We start from the raw sequence: 23,167 nt of genomic DNA, 5'->3' as shown, positions 1-23,167 counted from the left end.
AAAAAAAAAAAAAATCTTAAAAAAAAAAATCAATCAGGCGAGTCTTCATATTTACCACTTTCCACTATCAGCCCGAGGACCAGCATAGCAGATGGCCCCAAGCCCCTTCAGGTGTAACCAGGCATCAGGCATCCAATTCTCCGAGGCCTGGAAGTCCTCCTATTTCTCATGTGCTTTCCACATTGCTTCCTCGCCCATGCCTCTTTCGCCTCCACCAGGAACTGAGACATTGACAGAGGTGGAGGTGCATGGAGTCTGGCAATCATCTCCAAACCAAACCCCCGGCAAATGGAGGGAGCCGCTCCCCTCCTCTCCTCCGAACAAAGCTGTAGCCCTGGGGAGAGGGAGGGCAACTCCCAGCCCTAACCTCTGAACTCAGCCAGCTCTACAAAAACTTGCTTGGGTGCAGGGACTCCTTAACCCAACCTTGCAAATAAATGCCCTGATTCTCCCAGGCTGCCAATGTGGATGGCAGGCCAGTCTCTGCCTCCCAGACTCTAAAGCAGAGATTCATCAGGTCGACCTGCCACCATATATCCTTTTGATGCAAGAGCCCACAGCCCTCTGCCTCCCACCCCCGTGCTCTCAAAGCAATCTCCTCCAAAAGTGAGGCATGGCTCACCTACTTTAAAATGGTCAGAGAATTCTGGTTCAAGAATGGTCAGATGGGGGGGCCTCAGGCAGCAGGGCCGAGTGGGGAATTACAGGGGTATGGCAGAATGGTCACATGGGCCCAGAGATTTGGGGATGCACACTCACGGCTGGAATCTCCTCAGATTCATGCCAGCAGCAGAGTTCTGCACCAGCAGGTGTATCTGGAAACTTCTTCAGGTACCACTGCAAAGGCTGGCTGTCCTGCTCCAGCAGGAGGCTCTGGAGGACCCCAGACTCGGTCAAAGATTCCATCGCTACCCACGGCTCCACCTCCCAGTAGAGCCTGGCTCCTGGAGCTCTGGTTCCCGACCGTCCCCTCAGGATGAAAATAGTCAGTCTCGTCTGGGCTGAAGACAGACAGGCAACCTCCGGCTTCTCAGCAGAGGGTCTATGTGACCCTGACTGGCCTCCTTTTCTCTCCCAGAGCTCTGTTCCCAGCACGAAACCTCACAAGTGGGAGGGTATGGTCAGCATGCTTCTTGGGACAGGCTGGCCGGCCAGTCTCCCATGGCCAGGTTTTGCTTCGTCCCACTTTGGCTCCCACAAGGTGGCTGGTCTTTGGGTGGAGGGTGACCCAGAGGGGATGCGGTGAAGCCCCTTGTTCTGGTTCAGTGTGACCAGCCACTCCAAGAGGCCAGCCGAGGCCAGAAGACGGCAGGTGCACGAGGGGGCTGGCTGGAGGGCTGGGGACAGCAGGCCCCTGGTGGACAAACTGCGCAGGAAGAGGGCGACCCCACAGCCAGGTCCAGAGGTGCACCCCGCTGGTTACTCACACACAGCTCACAGTTCGCCGGAAACTCCGGGGAGAGAATGAGCTCCCAGCCTCCCAGCTCCGTCTGGCCCGTCCCATAAGGCAGCCCGTTCACCATGCAATCTCTCCGCTGGGCGGGCACTGGTCCCTATGACTCACAGCCCTCTCCCAGGCAGAGCGGCCACCGCTGGCTGTGGCAACAAGACCTGTTCTCACCCCCACCCCTACACACACCCCTTTCCTTCCCCAGACCGTGCTCTCCTTAGCTGACCAGCAAACAACTTCTTTGTTAGAGTTGCCCGTGGCAGGAGGGAAGCCGGGTGGGTGGGTGGGCGGGCGGGCAGGCCCAGAGCCCTACACATGCCTCGAGTTACAGGATCTGGGTGATGGTACTGGCCAATGTCCTCCAGTAACCCCCTGGCCTAGCCTGGCCTCCCCAGCAGATGTTTCCTGCAATGGAAAGTAGCTGGCCAGGGCTCCCGGGGGGGGGGGGGAAGGAGGGGAGGTGCCAGGGGCACGGCTGCTGTGATGAAATCTGAAACTGGAGATGCTGATGGCCAGGGACTTCTGGAGCATACTCCCGTCACTGACCCACTGGTCCACCAACCTCCCTGTGTGTACCACCAGCAGGAGATTTGGAAGTCTGACTCCTCTCATGGCGGATGTACCAGTGGGGAGAAGCTGGGCAGATCGCCTGGACAAGTTGAGGTCACCAGCTCCGGGGACCCTGCCCTGCCTCCAGCACTCGCAGGACGGGGATGCAAGCCAAGAGGATTCCCAGGCAGCTCCTCAGACCTTGAGGGCCAAGAAGCAATGCTAAGAGCAGAGAACCTGGCCCCCGGGGTCAAAAGGAAACAGCTGAACCTAGGGAAGCTGAGGAATGGGAGCCAGGCCAGTGGGGCCAGGAAAGGCTCCAGACACAGCATCGGGACTGGGAAGACACGGGTCCCCAGGAAAAGTCAGACCTTTGAAACAAATGGGGCACCTGCCTCGCCCTCCATAGCTATGCCCACCGTGCGGCGAGGGTCCCAAGCCCGCATGTGCTGGATGATGAATGGGGCCTCTGGCCTAGGAGTCTCTGAGGTTTGAGCCAGCAGGACTCAAACATGAGCATACTTTAAAAGGACCCAATGAATGCATTAAAAATGGAGATTCTTGGGGTGGCTCAGGAAGTGGAAGCATCCGACTCTTGGTTTTGGCTCAGGTCGTGATCTCAGGGTCACAAGACGGAGCCCCATGTCGGGCTCCGCACTCAGCGGGGAGTCTGCTTGAGGTCCTCTCTCTAAAAAATAAATAATGCTTTAAAAATGGAGATTCTTGACACCCAAATCAAAGATTCTGTTTCCAAGGAACCCAGAGTCTCCTGGTTAAACGGTGTTAGAGAAAGTAGACAAAGAGTCTAAATCTGTCCCCAAACTCTTCTCTCTCTCTATGTCTGCACACTGGACACAGCCCCACGGCCTCCACCGTCACCTATGCAGCATGGTACCTCCATCAGACTATCATCTTCCCAGGAGGGATCTATGCCTCAAACAGCTCTATCTTCTACAGCAGAGCATGATCTGCTGCTCAGAAACTCTTTACCAAATGAACACATTCCTTATACACACCTCTAAAATTGTTCCTGTTCACACTGCAACTGACATGTGCATAGCCAGCCAGATCCCCATCTCTATATGCACGGCTTCTCGGTGCCCGATCCCTGCCAACACTCCAAACAATATATCCGAGGTTCTCTCTGCTCTGCAGAGGGCAGCCCTATCCTTTGCAGTATGGTAGGGGAACCTGACAGTTCCATTTTCCAGGGTGACCAGAATGCCTCTCTCCTGGGCCATACCAGACCCCAAGATCTAGGCAGTATATAGACCCACAAAAGCTGAATGCTTATAGTAATTCCCCGGGAACATTTACATATTGCTATGGCCAAACAAGGGGATGACGGCTGCAGTCGGTTGAGGTGGGGGCCAGCATACACCCGGAGAGATAACCCCAGGGAGACAAGTCTCGGTGCTCAGCCTTTGTCTCCTACACCTCCCACAATGGAATGGGCTGGGCTGGGCTGGGCAGGGCAGAGTGACAGGCAGCTTCAGGCCCGAGGAGAGGGAATTGACCCTGAGCTAAACATTAACTCGATGGCAAACACTGCGAGCTGGGACCAAGTGGTACAGCACGGGGAGGGGTGGGGTGGAGGAACCCAGGAGAAAACCAGAAGGAATTTGGAGTACTGGCCTCACCTGGGAAGAAATCAATTAAGACCCTCCAAGCAAATCCTGGCCCTCCAACCACATCCAGGTAGGGAGGAGCCAGGTGTAGGAAAGAGGGAAGGGGGAGGGCAATGAGCAAAGTAAGGAGAGAGATGCAGGTGCGACACAGTGTCATGCAGAAAGGCAAAGAGGAGAGTGGGACGGAGAGTGGGATCTCATCAGGAGAGCGGGGACCATTCCGGAGAAGGTGAAGGATGGGGGGGCCAGGGGAGCCGAAGTCAGGAAGACTCTTCCAGGACAACGCGTAAGTAAGAACGAGGAGACAGGCAGAGCTGACAGAAGCACAGGCAGCCTCCCTGGAAAGAACAGGCTGCCAAGGCTGTAGGCAGCAAGTCTTGTCTCCGAACCTCCACTTTCTATATCGTCCCCCTAATGTCCCAGTTTCATGCCCACAAAGCTTTGTTCTCTTGCTCTCCATCTCATGCCTGCCAGACCTGCTTGGTCATCCCACAGGATTGGCACGATCCCCTCCTCCCCATCCAAAAAAGCCAGCATCCCCATCCCGGGGCATCGAGGAGGAGCTTAGGTGCTAAGTCTCTCCCAGCCACCAGGGCCTAGGCTCCTAACCTATGACCTCAGACAAGATGCTTCTCTGGGTCGCCGGGATGACTGACCCCCCCCCAGGAAGGGGTGAAGCAGATGAGGACAGTTACCTGTGCCCACACAAGGTGAGGCACCAAGCAGAAGACCAGTGACTGCTTCATCCCAGATGCAAACCTACTGCACCCAACAGGGGCCATCTTTGGGGAACAGAATACACCCCTCCCACGCCCAATTTTGCCCTTGGCTCCCTGCTGTAACTATAGCCCTGTCTTCTTATCCCACCATTTCATGTCTACTAGGGCTGCGCCTCCCAAGCTGGGGGCCTTGATGAATAAAGCTGGGATCATCAAGTAAGTTGGGGGAGGGGGAGCAAGGGTAAGGGGGCTTAGATCGGGCATGGGAAGGCCTTAAGGCATTTGTAGACTACGCTGCCTTCAAACCCCACTCCTGACCTGCAGATCATATCCCTGGCTAGAGACCAGAAGCCCTCATGCCTCAGCCCCTCCAGGTGTCCCTGGAGTCTAGCCACTTCCCTCCACGGGCTGCACTTTTCAGGCCAAAGTGGCCTGCCATCATGGTGACATCTCCTCCCTGGTTGGATGGGTGAAAATGTTGGCGAGGATTCAGAGAAAGCAGAACCCTCTTGCACTGTTGGTGGGAATGCAAGCTGGTGCAGCCACTGTGGAAAACAGTATGGAGGTTCCTCAGAAAGTTAAAAATAGAGCTACCCTATGACCCAGCAACTGCACTACTGGGTATTTATCCAAAGGATACAAACACAGTGATTTGAAGGGGCACCTGCACCCCACTGTTTATAGCAGCAGTGTCCACAATAGCCAAAATACAGAAAGAGCCCAGATGTCCATCGACAGATGAATGAAGAAGATGTGGTAGTTATGTACAATGGCATATTACTCAGCCATCAAAAAGATGAAACCTTGCCATCTGCAACGAAGTGGATGGAACTAGAGAGTATTATGCTAAGTGAAATAAGTCAATCAGAGAAAGACAAATGCCATATGATTTCACTCATATGTGGACTTTAAGAAAAAAGCAGATGAACATAGGGGAAGGGAAAAAAAACTAAAACAAAACAAAATCAGAGAGGGAGGCAAACCTTAACTCTAGGAAACAAACGGTTGCTGGAGGCGAGGTCGGGAGGGGGATGGGGTAACTGGGTGATGGACATTAAGGAGGGCACGTGATGGAATGAGCACTGGGTGTGATATGCAACTGATGAATCAACGAACTCTACCTCTGAAATTAATAATACACTGTATGTTAATTAAATTGAATTTAAATAAAAAATTTAAAAATAAGTAAATAAATATGTATCACAAACACCATATTTAAAAGTACACTAGTGGAATCTCGCCCCAGGAAATTACAGAAGTCTGTTCATTATCACTATGTTTTTTGTTATTCTGGCAAGAAAAATAAATACAAATATCAGACCAAAAAAAAAAAATGTGGAAGAGAGGCAGGGGAGTGGGCGGGGAGGGGCTGGGTGGGCTTCCCTGCCATCAGACCCAAGCTACTCCAACAACCTGAGATGTTCTCTCAATAGTCAGCAGCTCCATGAGGACACCCAGTCCGGAACCTGACCAGGGCCTGTGTGACTGTCCCTAGAGCCGGGATGACAAAGCCTTTGCCCATCCACACAAGGATGTTCCAGCCCAGCTGAAGCACCACCCCGAGTGTCAAAGAGGGCCATCAGCAGCGCTGAGGAGGGGAGACAGGGCAACACAGAGGCAAGGTATGTGCCTTCTGGAAAACCATGGATGTATTATTGGTGGGCAGTGCTGGGGAGCCAGGTGGGGGGTTTGGACGGAAGTTTCCCGATGGGGCCTCTGCACACCAGAACATGGACACATATATGATGCACAGCAGGGCGGTGTCCAGCCACCCAAGGGTACACGCGCTGGGCGCATGGGGGCACCCCACGTGGGCATCCATTCACGTGGCTCTGGGGAAACACCCAGGTGGTAGCTTCCTGATTGGGGCAGGTCAACGGTGCCTAGGGGAAGAAGCCACACTTAGGTCCGCGCCATGGATAAGCCCACGGGGACCATCCAAGTGGGCAGAGATGGGGGTGACGCTTGTTGTGTGGAACAGGCAGCCCCTTGCTTCCTCCAGACACCCACCCAGAAGCCAGCAAGCCCAGGGCCAGGGCTTTTGTCTCAGCCTCAGGAGGAGAGCAGGGTTTTCACGGGAGGACGAGGCATGGGTTACCTGAAGCCAGCCTTTCTAGGGCTCTACCCGCTACACCAGCTGCTGATTTCCCTCCCGATGTGAAAACACATGAAGACAAAGTGCAAAGAGAAACTAGACACAGCCCCTGACACCTACAGCTCAGGCCCGCTGGAGGTCCCCTGTCACCTCTGGCCTCCCAGGTCTCCCTACCTTTTCCCTGTCCCTCCTCCACAGCACTCCATCCTGCAACTTGTCCCTGCCTGCGTCAGGCCTCCACAGAGGAAGCGGAGCAGGACCCGGGCAGACGGAAGGCGGACAAGGAGCCACATCTGCCTGGCAACGTGGAAACAAAGCTGAGGAAAAGGGAGCCACAAGAGGACATTTCTGGATGGGCCCCCTGGTGTCTGGCTCCAGAGCGAGAGCGTGCGTCCTGGGGCGCGGGGGCGGCAGTCGGGGGGCCGCGAAACGCTGCTCAGCCAAGTCCCTTGTGCACTAGGCCTCTCTGTAAGTTAATGATTTGTGCCGAGTGGAGAGTCCGTCACGTTTCTGCAGTTCATTCGGGCTGCGGGGGTAGGAGGCCGGAGGAGACACTGACCATCTGTGAGTCCCAGGAAGGCCTGGGAGCTGACTATGTGGAGGCCCATTATAGAAGGCGACGTGCAGTCAGGGAGGGTCTCCAGGTCTCCAGCTGCAGGGCATCGGGCAGGAAGCGGGGCTCCCAGCTCCTCTGCCATGTTATCTGTCTCTGGGACCCCCGAGTTGGCCGGCATCCATTCCCATCCCTCACTCTGTGATGTGCGGGGCAGACAGAGGCCCTGAGTTGACAGAATGCGGAAGCCAGGGAGGGGAAGGAGAACCTGCTGGCTGGTGGCAGAGAGGGAGAGCCAGCCAGAGAATGGAAATCAGACAGAGGAGGAGGAACCAGAGACGAAAGGGTAGGGAAGGAGTCGAGGAAAGGGGAATTGAGCTTGAACAGAAGAGCCTGATTAAAAGAAAGAGAGCGAGCAAGAGAAGAGAGGCTGGTGGGGTGGGGTGGGGGGGGATTTGGATGTCCAAATTTGGATGTTTCAATGGTCTGACATGTCTGCAGCCACCTGCTTCCTGTTCCCTCTGGGGGCACTCATTTTGCAATACCACTGAGAGCGGTGGAGGTTTTGTCAGGCGAGGGATGCTGGAGGCCCCACATGGCTCCCAGGAAAGCGGCCCCCACTCTCCTCCCTCACAGAAGCAGCTTCTGTCGCCTCCAGGATGTGAGCTCTAAGCAGCGTGGGGGCTGAAGACCATGGTGGGTCCAAGGGGAAGGGCTGGGGAATGAGGCGGTGTCGTCTGGCCTCTCCCCGACCCAGGCCACCTCAGCCCACAGCTCGCGTCCGTCAGCGCGGCCCTCCAACCTCTGCCTCGTGTGTGCCAGGCTAGGTGGGCAGAGCTCCCCAGGGAGAGGGCAGGCCCGCTGAGCAGCAAGAGGTCAGAAGCCACGGGGCTGACTGGCATGTGCTTGGCTTTGGGGCATCCCTGAGCCGCGTGCAAAAGAAAATATCCCTCTACCTCACCCCGCACGGACACACGATTTGGACCCAAGTCCCTACATTAAATGCAAGCCTCCCCTCCCCACCCCCGTGTCCACAGCCTCTGTCACTCACAGCCACCTTCTCCCCCACTTTCCGTATGCCCGTGAAACCTGCTGGAGCACAGCCCGGTGCCAGGGGAGGTGGAGAGGTGGTACCTGCATGATCAAGCAGACGCAAGTGTGGGGAAAAGCAGGCTCGGGGCAGAACGATGGGGACCTGAGGCCAGGCCCTCCGTGGTGCAGTCCCAGAGGGCAGAGTACAATGTGGCGGCGGCTGGCTGAGACTTCAGTCAGCTGCCCTCTAGGGGAAAGGTTCAAAACGCTGCAGCCCAGTCTGTGTGATGGGGGTTGTGGTCTTGGACGGGACTGCTTAGTCCACAACACAATTTCTGGCTATGAAGCAGCTGGCTGAGCCACCACCATGGACGACCCCAGGCTACACCTTCACCACAGACCCAAGAGCAGCGGATGTACTAACGAGGAAACGTCTTCTGGCTGCATTGCCCCCAAAATGTGTCAGCTAAAGGAAGGAAAGTTTGGTCCTAAGTTCAGGCCCCGGGGCTGACCCAGTCCCAGAATTCTGTCTGGTCTCTGGATGCCTCCCCCAGCCAGCCCCCTCCACTGGGGCTGGAGGAGCCCTGTCCAGGAGTCTAGGGGAGGATAAGGAGGGCCGGCCCGCCTTGGTCTCCCTGAATCAACTCCTCCTTCACCAGCAGTCCTGTCCTGCTGCAGAGAACAACCAGTGAGTTTGAGGGCGGGGGCTGGCCAGGGGCCCCTCAACTGGCTCAAGCCCCTGGGGCAGCCAAACTGCACTCGGTGCCTTCTCCATTCCCCGACCACTCCCATCCCCCACCCACTACCCAACAAGAAGAAAAACAGGGATACTTACATTATACCAACTCTGGCTTTTCTGAAAGGACAAAATAAGAGAAGGTACCATTAGTCAGGGAAGAGATGGTGGGAATGGCCGGGGTATGCCCGGCTCCTGAGGGAAGGTTACACAGACATCTAGCAGAGGACGGGCAGGGAGTAGGAAACCCAATGCAGCTGAATGCTTCCCATGTGGCTGCTCAAGAGGGGCCCTCCTTTCTCAAGACAGCTCCAGAAAGGAGGCCCAGGGCAGGTCCATGCTGGAAGCCTCACCAAGGTCGGGACGGCAGGCAGCGGCAGCACCAGCCAAGAGCTCAGCTGGAAGGGAGTCGGGAGCCCCATCACGAGGTTCTGATGGGGGGAAAGGATGCGCTACAGGCATCCAAGACCCAGTCCCCAGATGGACCCTGACCAGAAGCAAAGTGCAGATAGAGACCAACCCAGCCTTCCGCCCCAAGTCAGCCCCTCTGCGGAAGGCAAGAGGGGACCCGTGGGGTAAAGGAAGAAAAGGAGCTGCCTGGACACCTCCTCCAACTATGTTCTCGGGGAGCAGAGGAGTCCGTTTCTCCTCCTGCTCAACCACTGGCTGATGACCGAGGTGATAAAGGCAGGGGAGTACTGGGGGTTCTGCCCTGGGAGGAAGGTGAAACACATCATTGCTAAGAGTGCCTCCCAGCTTCATGGTGCTGTAATTCTGTTACCAACAAAGTCAAGACTCCGTGCCAGCTCCAGAATTCAGGTGCTCTCCATTCCCGGCCCTGGGCAAAGGTGACTCGTTTTCATGGCAACTGAGAGGGATGGCCGAAATTGTGCTTTGTCTACCTCCAACCTCTATGGCCAGGAGTCTTTTATGCACACCCCACTTGAAAGACAGGCAGACAGGAACACGCACGTGCATGTGTACACACACACACACACACACACACACGTTGTCTGGGCCCCATCCCTTGAGGTGCTGATCCAACAATTTTAAATTGGAGATGAGGTATTTTCGGTTGTAAGAAACTTGCCAAAGGTATAACTGCAGCAAAGGATCGCTATATAGGGGAAACTGCCTGCATGTCAACAACTATACACAGAGGTGTGGATTCTGGGCCAACTGGCAACCTTTATCCCCCCGCCTCGTCTAAGAGGCCCTGACTCATAAGGGAAAGAAGGGTCACAGTCTCAGAATGTCCACTGGGAGCGTGTCTGGTGGGAGTGGAGGGCGGGTGACAATAGCGTGGTCATGTGATCTCCCCCTTCGCCCGCTCTCCCACTCCACTGGAAGAACTCTCTAGATGCTCTCCATGGTCATTTCCCAACAAAGGCTGTCACTATGGCCCATCTGCAAGCCACATACTCGAACCACGACCTTACCTTCTCCTCTGATCCAGAAGTCTCAGGAGGTAAAGGGGCCACATCTGAATACTTAAAACCCAACTATTTCACTGTTGAGGGAGCTACTGTCACATGGGAATCCTGGACCTGGATCCGAAAACTAGCCTGCAAACATTTGGCAAAGGCCACCCGGACCCGGGGGGAGAGGGGATGGGGCAGAGGCTGCATCTGACCTGATCTACACCTCAGGAGGTCTTCGCTCCTGGGGCCTGCCTCTGAGATCACAGGGCATGAGGCTGTGCAGACATTCCCTGAATCCCATCTCCCAGCAGTGCAGAGGAACCCCCTAGGCGCTGTCAGCCTTGAGGGCCGCCCAGCTCCCGGCACTTTATCAACCCAAAGCCTCCCACACCTGCTTCATAGCTGAGAAAATGCTCTGTCGCCTGCCCTCCCCCCCAGCTCCTTACCCCCACTGTCCTGGCCTTCACGGAAGACCCTAGGAGGGAAGGGGGCAACAGGAACGAACCTAGGATGGGTACGGGAACCCAAGATCCTTTATGATTACTCCTATGAGGTATTCTCACTCCTGCCTGAGGTACAGAGAAGAGGTAGATTTTCTTCCTGTACTGCCACACAGATATGTGTCTCTTCTGAATCTGTTCAGAACAAAGGGCTTCAGAGTGACCAAGAGCCTTGGCCACGGAACCTGTGTCCCATCTCTGTGTGACATCTGTGTGTGTGATATTTGCTCTTCTGTAAAGGGAGGGGATAAGAATTTGTGTTCCCAAGTACTGAAATGTGAAATGTACCATCAAGAGCGAGGACTTCTGTCTTCTCCCTCAGTGTGAGACTCTACCCCAACCAGCCATCTCTAGGCAGCTTATCATCTGCCACCACTGGGGGTACCCCTTTGGAAAATGTCCCCCACCATCCTGATCCACAGTAGCTCCTGAAAGTACCCACTGTGGGTAGGGGTCTCTGAACTCTGACCAGCCTCCTGGAGGCAAATTTCACCCTCGTAGTTCCACTCTCCCAGGGCTGAGTCCCCAGCTCATAGAGGCAGGGAAACCAGGTGGGGCTTACAGACCTCGGTGACAGGAGAGCAGAGGCACGAGTTAGGCTGTCTGCCCTTGCAGAGTCCCTGAAGTGCCCCTCCTTTGCAGAGGGGGCCAGAAGCACGGGGAAAACAGAACTAGGCGGTGGGGGGGGGGTGAAGGCTTTTCTGACAGGTTATGAATAGATTTGGCTAAAAAGGGGAGGAGGGAGTCAGGAAAAGGACTCAAAGACAGAGCTGCTGAGGACAGGGAGCTGAGTGGAGCACACTTCTATTACCTCCTAGAAGGGGTCTCAAGAACAACCACTAAAGGAACGCAAGGCCCCTGGAGACAGACCCACCTTCCCTAAAAACATCTCCCCAGTGCCAAGCCTCCTGGAGTGGGGAGGATGGGGGCTGGGGGGGGACCAGAGGAGGGGGAGAGAGGAGCTCTATCCAGAGGAGGTAGGAAATAAGAGAGACTTCTTACTTTGATCAGGTTAAGTCTGTCATACTGGAAAGAAAACCGTAAAAATTAGGATTGAAAGACAAGGAAAAAGTCAAGTGGAAAGGAGCAGCAAAGCCAGTGAGCCGGGATGACACAGCCCACCCAGCCCAGGGTTCACCTGGGCTACGGGGGTGGAGGGGGACCCCCGCAGGGGCGGACCTTGAGCAGGCGCTCCTGGGAGCAGGCAGCGGCCACTGGCTCCGCCTAGTGGCCTCAAGCCAGCACTACAGAGCGGAAGCTGGGTGGTGGCACAAACTCAAGGGGTCTAGGGAAGAGGAAAGAAGGCTCGATGTCTTCTAGCTCGCTGCTCTGGGCAGGGCTGCACCCAGGAAGGGTCAGCCTCTGCGGTCTAGTTACAGATTCACAGGTATGGGGCCTTACTGATCCCCTAGCCTGAGCCCTGCAGATTAACACGAGGAAATGGAGGCCCCGGGGAAGGAAGGCAGACGCTGCAGGACGCCTGGCTCCAGAGAGAATGGGAAGCCCTCTCCAGCTTGCCTGGAAAACACAGGAGGTGTCCTCCTCTGTGAGGTGGATGGGCGGCAGGGAGGGAGGTGGCATGGCTGGGAAGAGACAGCTCTGGCTACCAGATCCCTCACCGTGGATGTGTTTGGTCAACCTGAGACCAGAGTCCACTAGGGAGGGGGTATCCCCGCCTCACCCCTGCAGCTCTCCAAACCAGGGGACTCCCGGACGCTGTTTGCCTCCCCTGAGCTCTTCAAAGGGAAACTAAAACCCAACCCCTCCCCCCCTTCCCTCCCCCATCAACTCCTTATTGAACGGGGGACCACGGCTAACTGAATTCATGCTCAGCTCATGGTCCCTTCTTTATGCCTTATTTTGCCTCTCAGGGCCCCAGCCTGGCTCCATGCACCAGCTCCCTGACACACGCCCCTGCCACCCCACTCAGAAAGGAGTTCCCTGGCCTCCGGCCTGTAACAGCCCCCGCTACGCATGTGCTTCCAACAGGTTCGGTTTGTGGACAATCTAGGCATGCGCCTTCACTCTCTTCCTAGACTTGACACTGCCTGGGAGGAGCCTGGCCTTTACGCTCCTTTCCCAAAGAACACCCGCCGTTTAGCAGGAGATGTGTAAAAATTCTCATTAGCGAGTGCTCACTTCCACCCAGCATCTGACTGAAGAGGCGCCGGCACCCCGTAGGTGGGGACTGAGGGCCATCAGCAAGGTCTGCCTGCCCACGGAGCGCCTTGCTAGGCGTGGGGGTAAGAGGGTAAGAAGCCTGCAGCTTCACCTTAGGATGGAAAAGTGTGCCAAGTCCATGGGCAGAACCAGAGAGATGGAGCAACCCGATGCGTGTGTCTGGCAACACACACGCTCTCCCCGGCCAGAGGGGCGAGGGGCTGGCGTGGGGTGCTGGCCCCACAGAGAACTCCTCGCTCACGCCAGGGAGAGCTCCTCTTCCCCTCCCTACAGCAAGCAGCCACCGCTTCAAGTCCTCAGAGGCAGCTTTTAGCCTGAAGGTCACAGACTCCAGGATTAGCCCTGAAGTCTCTTGTTCTTCCCTCAGGAAAGAGAACAGCTGTTCGCCCTCCTCCTCCTCCCCAAAACACTTACAGAGGCTCAAGACTATTATTAAGGCATTCCTCTGCTTTTTCTTCTCCTGGCGACATCCCACCTCCTTTCCCCCATGGGGATTATTTCCTGAGCCCTGCTGTTCTAAAATACCTATTGCTCACACTGTACTCCCTCCAAGTTCTGCTAGGACCTCTGAAATCTTGGGGGGCAGGGGGCGGACTCTGGCACTGCCTCCCTGACCTGGTCGCATTGCTGCGGGGCCCGGGAGGGGCCACCATCCACGACCACCAACCGCCAGATGCTAGCACGGTGCCCTTCTGGGAGAAGAGTTCCGCTCTGATCACAATTCAGGGTCCGGAGACCACCACTGGCCCCCGGGCTGGGCAGTGGGTGGAAGCGGCAAGGGGTGCTCAGGCTGAGCAGTTGTCAGTGGGCAGGCAGAGGGAAGGAGGGTGCCAGGTGGAGCTCCTGAGGTCACTCTACTGCACCAGGGAACTCACCTATGGGCATTTGTGACCCTCAGTCATCTTGTCCGGGGAATCAGGACTCACCCATTAAAGCAGGTACAAGCTGCTATCAGGACCTGAAGCCCCACTGGATGGGGCCTCCCTTCCCGAAAGCAACGAAAGTAAGCCCTGGCAGGACTCTGCTTCTAGATGGCTCCATGTAAGAAGGGAAGAGATTCCCAGCCCAAGGCAGTGTTCCAGGAGCAGGCAGAGACAGGGGAGGACGGGGGACGGGTCTGTTCTCCGACTTGGGGTGCAACGGGAACGGTCCCTCAGTGACTTCACGCCGGCCTGCCAGGGGGCTGTGGGGCCGGCCCTTCTGGGAAAGGGACCAAGCGAGACATGGGCCAGAGTGGGCGGGGGCGGAGGGAGGGGTGCGGAGCACTACAGACAATTCAACACCGGAGGGGAGACCAAAGACAGAGACAAAAGATGGCTTACTTTTGAGAGGCGCTTGTGAGACTAAGACCATGCATGCAAAGGAGGTATTTGGGAAATGGTGAGGAAGAAGAGGAAGAACAAGAAATCAAAAGACAAATCAGGTGGCAAGCCAGCTCCCATGCCTCCCGGGGCCCCTTCCCCTCCCCAGGGCCTAGCAGTCCAGCAGTAAAGAGAAGCTTTTTGAAGGAGCATCTAGGCAAAGAATATCTCCTGCTTCCCAAAGGACTGAGGAGGGGAGAAGAGAATCTCTGGGGACCCATCCGCAGCCCGGGCCCCCCTGGGGCTTCTGTTATGCCTCTCCTCAGGCAAAGGCCCAGGTCCTCAGGCGTCAGGCAGCACCTCGGGAGCAACGGAGAGGCCCAGTCACCGCCCTGCTGGCCAAATGAGTACCAAGTGGGGTATTACCAAAGATAAGGCAGAGAGATAAAGTCAGGGTGGAGGTTAAAAACACCTCTCTTCCCGAGGACTCTCTCCCGGGCCCTGTAGTTGTCAAATAATGTCCCCTTCTACCCCAAATTTTTGAAAAAAGAAGCAGGGCTAGATAGATGAGCCCCCCTGGTCCCCAGAGCACCCTTCTCCAAATCTCAAGGTCTAGGAGGTTCCTGAGCCCAGAGAGAGAGAACAGTCACTGTGGAATCACACAACGAGTTCCCCGGGGGCGTTCTGAGGGCTTAGCCGAGAAGGCAACACTTAACTAGGGGCTCCCCTGCCTGTCCCACCCTCGCCGCACTGACGCAAGGGCCCTGGAGGAAGGGGCTCTCTACCCCGCCGTTCCCCCAGCACTGGCTTCCCTGCAGCCGGCTAACGAGGAAGTGGAGTCCCCGGCAGGGTCCAGCTCACCTTGGAATTTTTGCCGCCACTCCGGCCAGACTGTGATGAGCAGCTGCGCTGCACACCCTGCTCCGGCGTGGACGGGGACTTGTCGGAGGAGTGATCCGAGCCCTTCTCCACCATGGTGTCTCCGTCCGGGCTCTGCGGGGTTGGTGAGCGAGACCGTTTCCGGAGGATGGGGGAGCAGGCTGGCGTGCTGCGGTTTGAGTTACTGGCAGTGCTGCAGGGGCAGATGGAGAGAGGGAGTGGGGTGGGAAGGGAGGAGGAGGAAAGACAAGCAGTCAGGGATGGAAGGCCAAAGCCGGGTCCCAAGGAGCCAGCTCGGGGAGCCCGGGTTACGGGCTGGGGAGAAACGGGCCCGGCTACCAACTCACGGCACCGTAATACTGCTGCTGGCCAGGAGGGGACGGTGGTATCAGTGGGAAAGGGAAATGGGACTAGAAGGGGTAAGTAGGGCAATTAGACATTTAGATATTCATCCAGCCGTCCGACCGTCTGTCTGTCCATCCATCCAAATACTGCCAGAGCCCCTATTACATGCCAAGAACCATCTAGGGAAAATAGAATTTAAGAGCTGAAAGACGTATCAGATCATCTAATACTATGAGCTCCTCTCACACAAACACGGCCGGATCCAGTTTGACATTTTGTTTTGCAGAAATGTGCCCATAAAAATGGTCAAGAATAATCCTACTTTTCAAAGCAGTCACATGCATATTATTTCACTAGGTTCTTAAAACATTCCTCCACGGAGGTAGTAATGACAAGGGCCATAATCCCTATTTTTGAAATGAAGTCCTATGCATGGCAGAAAGGCGCCAAGGTGTCCTCTTGATCGCAGAGGCATTAGAAGCAAAACCTGGGGTCTTCTGACTTGCAGCTCACGCACTCCGGAGTATTTCCTTGTAAGCCGTGCTGCTCCCCGCGACCCCGGCCCAGGGCGAAGGTGAGCACAGCAGAAGTTCTCGCCTTCTACAGTCCCCGCCACCCAACTGCATTTCCAACGAGCACCTTCTACGTCCCGTGGTACCAAACCCACAGACGCCAAGGCTTATAAGCTATAAAAACATTTACTGCTGGATATTGAACTTGAGCTCTGGATGGAAGAGAAGAACCGAAGATGAAGGAAGAGGGGAGGAAAACTGAACGCAGTGAAGTTCTAACAAGTGTCTGCTTTGCTCTGAGAGGAAGGAGCGAGAGAAGACAAGGACAAGGTTAAGTGGGAAAGAGGCGAAATGGGAAGGGAAGCGAGCCGAGGGTGAGACTGCAGACCCAAAGAAAGCGCAGGGGCAGGGGTGGGGTGGGGAGATGAGAAGCCCAGGGTCCCTCTCACCCACTCCACGACGGTCAGAGAGCAGGGTCAGGCGTCGGGCGCCGCCCAGATCCAAGGCTGTGAGGGCCCCTTCATCCCAGCCTTCCCGAAGGGAGTGCCGTGCAGGGTGGGGAACAGGGTCATTTGCCTGAAGATCAAGCCCTGACCTCAGATGGCCCATGGGACTCATTTGCAATGGAAACCATGCACCTTTCAAGCAGAACCTTCCACCTGGGGATCCTCAGCAGAGAAGGAAGGAAGCCCAGAGCCCGAACAAGCAAGTGCGGGAAGGGGGTGAGGGCGGGGGCTCAGACTTTTGAAGGAATGTGAAACAAAGGCCAGAGAAAAGGGAGAGGAACGTGACCAGAGGGTGTGTGGAGACACGTCAGGTAAGACCCGATGTTCTGCTTCACCTTAAAACAGATTGCAGTTTTAGATCTCACTTACAATACTAACAGTACCTGTGATTTAGAAAAAGAACCTTTCAAGTTCTCACCCCATCCCCACCATCTTTATCCTCTGACCACCCCCCAACTCATTCACTATGCAAACCCTCGAGAGAGGAAATTTTGTACCTTTTCTTCAGCTGGAAAAGCAGACAGAGCCTTGGAATGGTGGCAGGGAGATGGTGGGACACAGCCTCCGGGGGAAGCCTCTGGAAGCCTTGGAAGGGCAGACTCAGGAGCTCACCCTTCTGAGGTAGCTGCCTCTCTCTCAGGCCAATTTCAAACCATGGCCAAGTACTCCAAGGATTAAACTGTCTTCTAGGACTGCTTTGCTAGAAGAACAGCTAGGAACTCTACCCGTAACCTCAACGAGTTTGCCCACAGATACACCAGGGTGTGGACAACGCCTAGCACATGCCCGTCTCAGGCACAACACACCCACAGCTCGGCTCCAGTCTTCCCCTTCAATAAGGGACATCTTGACACATGGTGATTCCAGGTGCAGGTATGGAAAGGAGACCCCTTTATCCTCCTCCAAACTCTCCATCCCCACTGAGAACAGGCCATTGAGGAGGGATTCAGTAAGGGGCGAGCCCCAAATTCTAACCTGAGGAAACTCACTCCAACTGCCCCAAACCACATGAATCTCACACTCAATGATCAAAATGTCCCTGAGATTCCCTCACCACTTAGTGGCCCCCTATCAGCTGACCCGACATATGCCACCCAAGGAGACCTCAATTTCGGCTTTCCATACATCCGTCAAAACGTTAGTCGAAAAACTTATACTGTCATCTGTCCCTTTAGTCTCTGTGCTTTTAAGCCTACTGGTCATCTGAGCTGTTCCTGAAGATCTCTCCTCCCCTCCCGGATGCCACACACCTCTTTCCTCTAGTCCTCTTCCAGCCTCTGATGCTGGCTTCTCTCTTGCTAACTCCGCCTCAAGTGTGGTCCTTCCCCAAAGCTGAGTCCTTCACTGCCCACCATCTCCTGCTTCACAGGGCTTCGACTGTGCCTTGCAGGAGAAGACTCACTCCCCTACCTGCTTCCGGCTCTGAACACACTTGCTCACTTCAGCCCGGCAATCTGCTGCTGAGGGGACACTCCCTCCAAACCCATGTCTCACAAGCCACTCGGACTGAAAGCCCAGCTTGCTGTCCTTCGTCCTGAACCCCCTCCCGCTTTTGCCCCTTCTCCACGGCATTATCATTCCTGGTCTCTCAGGCTGCAAATCCACGCCTTCCATTTCACCCCACAGTAAGCCAGGCGCTGGATCGCATCAGTTCTATTTGCTGAAAGCTCTTTAACCCAACCTTCTTTCCCCTCCGCCCAGGGCCCCTTCCTGAGACTCTCCCAAAATAGTCTTTAAGCAGCCTCTTTCATCTCCCTTTCCTCTCATTCACACCTCTGGCATTCAGTCTTCCTAAATACAAGCCTGATAGCATCTTTCTGCTCACCACCCCCCCCACCACCCGCATTCACATTAAAGTCTCAGATCCTCAGAATGGAATTGGAAGTTCTCGACTGAAAAATCATTTTGACACTTACCTGTATTCCAATACTTTATCTCTCCTTATACAATCTTTTGAGAGTTCTCATGTATAGTTCTATGTATCTTACCCTGGTTTTCTTAATACCCACTCTCCTCCTCCTGCCTCCAGACTTCCATACCTACCACTACTTGTGTGTGAAGGGTCCTTCCCCGCCCCGGATCTACGTACTGGAGGTCTTCTTCAGCCTTTAAGACTCATCTCAAACCCCACCTTCTCCACAAAGCTTTCCAAAGTCTCCACACTACTGAGCTGACTAGAGCATTTAACATATTCTGCCCGGCGCACACTGTTGGAGGCACCCACCTGTGCACCTCCCACACCGCCCAGTGTGATGCTCTTTAAGAAGTTATGTGCTCAGTAGATGTCCACAGAATCGAGTTATCATTCTAGTCAAAGTTTTTAACAATCCCCATGGCTTTTGCAGTCCCCAGTATTGTGAAAGCTCCCGAGTCTGTGCCTTCAACCTGTTAACAAAAATAGCTACAAGTTTCTGAATGTTTATGAGTTCCTGGCCTGGTGCCAAGTATTTATGACGCACTATCCTATTTCATTCCCCAGCCAATCGATGAAGTATTAATGGACATTATTATTTGTTCTATTTTTCAGGTGATAAAAGTGAATTACTGACAGGTTCAGTAACTCACCCAGAGTCACACAGGTAGGTTAAGTGGCAAGACTGGGTTTGAAATGTAGGCCTATCTGATGATAGAGCTTGTTCTCAGAACCAGCATTCAGTAATACTTCTTTGCGGGGTGAATAGATAGAAGGATGGATGGGGTGGGTAGGTGGATGGAAAGAAAGAAGGAATCAGCTTCTTGCCTCCAGTTTTCAATCCAATATCTGGCTTTGCTATCAAGAGGAACTTTCTAAAAAGTGATTTTGCTGTTTTGACCACCCCTCCCCTGGCTAGAGCCCTCTACGGTTTCCCATACCCTTAGAATAAAATCTGATCTCCAAACTATGGCACAGAAGTTCCTCAAGGACCCTACTCCCAGCTACTTGGAAAGCTCCATCCTTAGCTACTTCTCTCAGGGGTCCCCCTTCCCCAGCCCCCCAGGACTAATTACAAATCCTTGTGCCAGGTTTTCTCCCTTCCACATTTGTCAGTGTCTCTCATTCTGAAAATACCATTTCCCCCCTCCAACCCTTCTAACATTTACCCTTCAAGACTAAACCCCAACTACCCCCCCCACCCCATCCCCATGCTCTGATCCTTCACTACACAAGAAGACACCTTTGAAGCTGTAGTTCTAACTCAGCAGAATCACTACTAGATTTCCTACACAGCTAATCCTCTTTTAAGAGGCACCCCCTTATCCAGGGAGCCTCGGTGGCTCAGTCAGTTGAGTGTCTAATTCTTGATTTCAGCTCAGGTCATGATCTCAGGGTTGTGCGATCAAGCCCTGCATCGGACTCTGTGCTGAGTGTGGAGTCTGCTTAGGATTCTCTCTCTCTCTCTCTCCCCCTCTGCCTCTGTCCTTCCCCACCTCCACTCACGCTCTCTCTAAAAAGAATAATAATAAAACAAAAATAAATAAATAAAAGGTACCCCATTATCCTATAGACTTGGGATGTCCTGCTGAGCAAATAAAAACCAATTCCCATGTATCTCATAACCCTACACTATTGTCTCTTTGGAGCAAACTCTGTGGTGTGCCGTTAATCCTAGCCTGCCACCATTATTAATAATAGTATTACATTAGGTTTCAAAATCGTGGGAATTTAAAGCTAAAAAGGACCTTAAGATTTGCTACAGAAAGGGAAGGAAGACTGATATTGGAGGAGCTACTGGACTATGACCCCCTTCCAGAATTTAGAATCCATCCAGCTTGTCACTTCACGTATAAGAAACCTAAGAAATAGGGAAGTTAATAAATGCCTGGCCAAAGTGATACGCCTTCATCCCTGGGTCTTCTGCTCCAGAAACACTTACTGGGCACCTGGCATCACACTAGGCATTCAAGTCCCTAAGGGTGAGTAAGAAAGGATCCTTGTCCCTAGGACATTCTAATCTGGAAGAGCCCGCATTCTCCTCCTTTTAACATAAGCCACGAGTGGCGAGACAGGGAAGCGTCAAGGAATCTTATCTACACTTGAGGGATCAAGAAAGGCTTCCTTGAGGTTATGGCACTTGAGACTCGAACGGGGATCTAAATAATGTGTTAGAGTTAGCCAGGTTAAGGGCATGGTGGAAGGAGGGAAGAGAATGTCCCCAGGCAAAACAAAACAAAACAAAACAAACAAAAACCCAGGATAAACAAAGGTGTGAAGGCCTAGAACAGCACGGAATACTCAAGAGCATTACAAGAAACTATGTGTCACTGAGGCATAACACACTAAAGCTGATGCTTCTAAGATTGCTGTAACTATCAACTCTCCCCAATAACAGGTCCACTGAGACCCCTACCAGCCACTTTCAACCCACTCACTGCAGGGGAGCCCAGAGGTCATCCACTCACTTCCCATCTTTCCTATTTTTGACTTCCAACAAGGGCTTTTTCACTCCTCTCCTGGTTACCTTGCTAACAAATACTGTTACCTTAAGTCTAACCACAATACGTCATACTGCATTTTAATCCTAAATGCTTAGGTCTGGGTGAAGTCCTTGAGAAACAGACATATGGAAAGAGGACATCTGGGCTCTCTGTAGCATCTCCCACCCTCACCTGAGACATGGGAGCCCTCATTCTATGCTTTCTTTTCCCATCCTTATACCCGGCGTGGGTCCTGCGGGCACCAGCAACCTTTGTCAGCAAGCCAGCTCCCTGAGAAGCCAACCGTACGGTTTTCAGAACCCTGAGCAGAGCCGAATAGTTAGCCGGGGTTCCAGTGTTCCTCATTCAAGTTCACTTGTGTGCCTTCAGCGTAATCATTCCTGCTATCGAGATTGCAAGATCCAGACCTGTCGCTCTGCACCTGAGCCTCCACCTGTTGGGATGATAGCCGTCCCTTTCCTACTCGCTAGCAAGTTCCACCGGCCTGGCTCATTCTCAGTCAGATTCCCACACCTAGACACTTCATGTTCACTTTATCTGGTCCCCTAAGCCCAGCCCCGCAATGACTTGTCTGATCCAATGTTCGGCTGGCATAGTATCAAAGCCAGGGCACTGGTAAAAAAAAAAAAATTTTTTTTTGACTGCCTGATACATTCCAGGGCACCCCAAACTAACAGAAAGAGCATTTAATTAGAAATTTCACAAGCCAGTTTCAAACGAAACATTTGTTTGCTGAGGGCCTGCTTGGGCCATATGTCAGGATTAGCTGCCAGTCGATGGAGTCGTGTCGGCGGGCTCTGGTTTGAGTCCCAGCTCTGCCACTTGCCGTGTGACACTGGCCTCTGGGTCTCATTTTCCCATTTGGACAAACGAGAGATACCAAAATTTTATGATAGGACTGTGAACATCAAATGAAATAACCACCATAAGATATTTAGCGCAGTGCCTGATACATCACAAATGCTCAGTAAATATGATGGAGCTGCTGGTATTATTATTAAGGCGGCTTCCGTTCCTTTCTGTAAAATGTGGGATAAATATCCTTGCCCGCTCTCCCCAGAGGATTATATGGACAAGCTTCAAATGCTCGAAAGCATTACTTCCCATCGTAGGGACCACATCCACCTGGGGTGCGGAATCCCAGTGCTCCCCTGCTCAATAAATGATCATTTCCAAGGGATGGTCTCAGGAATCTGCATCCTAAACAAGCACCACGGTAGATGTTGCACTCTCAAATTTGAGAGGCCTCCAAGGACGAATCGAGGGGTAAGTGACGTTTTCTGTCCCAGACAACAGAAACCTCCTTAGGGCTCTTTGAGTCAATCAGCTGTTCAGAGTGTACCAGGTCGGTGAACTTGCTGCAACAGAAAATGAGTTGAGTTTGCCATAGAAACTGGCAATGGAGAAGAATCTAAAGCTGATGGGGAGCGGGCATGGAGGCGTAGTTCTCAAGGTAAGGAAGGCCACGACTCAGCACCCAATGGGAGAGTGTCACCTTCTTTTGGTATGGGGAGCCTGACCATTATCATTAGAATCCACACCCACAACCATGTGACAGGCACCCTCCCTGCCTTTAGGGGAGACGAGTTAAAGCTGATTCTGATCTCTAGCAGTCCCCAGGTCCCAGCAGACAACCATTCTGCGATCCAACTCTGCGCCTCCCATCCCCATGCCGATTCTGAGCTTTCGTCAGTGTCAGTAATCCTCCTCGGTTCCTTGTATCAGCACGGCAAATATCCAGGAGAATTAGCTAGCTCCACTTTGAATTTTCCCATAGCACATGCTCAAGTGCCTGAGACAGAAAGCCCAAAGGTCTATTTGCCTAACACTGACATGAATTTACATGCTGCCTGCAAATGCCTCTGTTAAGGCTGTCCACCTAAACTGGTTCCCAGTTCAGTTTACTAGGACTCCCTGAAGCTGGCTGTTTTCCAGTTCCTCTCTATACTCCTGGCCCGTCACTTAACCATGTACCCTCATAAAACCACAGCATGGTAAGTGGGAAGGGCAGACCCAACAGGAGCTTTGTAGAGGGGGAATGGGGCCCAAATCACAAATCCCAGCAGGGCCCCAAATGCCCCTTGGATCCTTCTCCTTAAGGAGCAGAATACCAAGTCACTTAGAAAAAAGATCTTCCCAGGCCTGTTTCACTCCTTGTTATAAGGTCCTGGAGCTCCCGATCTTGGCCCCCCGCTTACCCATGATGATAAACCCAGTCTCGGGTCCCCAAGGAATGATTGGTGTGGAGCAAGACTGGGCAGGGCTCATTCTGTCCAACGCTCTCCCTGGTGGATGGGAAGCACAGGTCCAGGGAGACGACAGGACTGTCCCCCAGGGGGTTAAC

General features: G+C 53.8%; 2 protein-coding genes across 18 annotated transcripts in view; one reads left to right on the top strand and one right to left on the bottom strand.

Moving 5' to 3' along the window:
* Positions 1–7,070, top strand: part of SCN3B (sodium voltage-gated channel beta subunit 3) — a 63,500-nt gene extending 56,430 nt beyond the window's left edge. The window contains exon 7 of the mRNA XM_073903886.1: positions 7,058–7,070. The gene's annotated coding sequence lies outside the window, so the exon portion shown is untranslated. The remainder of the gene's footprint in view (positions 1–7,057) is intronic.
* GRAMD1B (GRAM domain containing 1B) overlaps positions 1–23,167 on the bottom strand; it is a 252,697-nt gene that overhangs the window by 46,648 nt on the left and 182,882 nt on the right. For 15 of the 17 annotated variants that reach the window (XM_073903881.1, XM_025893605.2, XM_073903877.1 and 12 more), the window contains 2 exons: positions 15,027–15,237; positions 8,862–8,882 (listed from right to left, as the gene is read on the bottom strand). In XM_073903881.1, the coding sequence (XP_073759982.1) occupies positions 8,862–8,882; positions 15,027–15,237 (232 nt within the window). Of the gene's footprint in view, positions 1–759; positions 2,688–8,861; positions 8,883–15,026; positions 15,238–23,167 lie in introns of those variants that run through there. The other 2 variants (XM_073903882.1, XM_025893607.2) reach the window with 2 other exon arrangements.

This window comes from Callorhinus ursinus, unplaced genomic scaffold (genome assembly GCF_003265705.2).
Source record: "Callorhinus ursinus isolate GAN/ISIS: 27379988/994484 unplaced genomic scaffold, GSC_fseal_2.0 scaffold19, whole genome shotgun sequence".
NCBI classification, from domain to species: Eukaryota; Metazoa; Chordata; class Mammalia; order Carnivora; family Otariidae; genus Callorhinus; species Callorhinus ursinus.
Note: the sequence above shows the minus strand (reverse complement) of the source record. Positions and strands in the feature narration are given on the sequence as shown.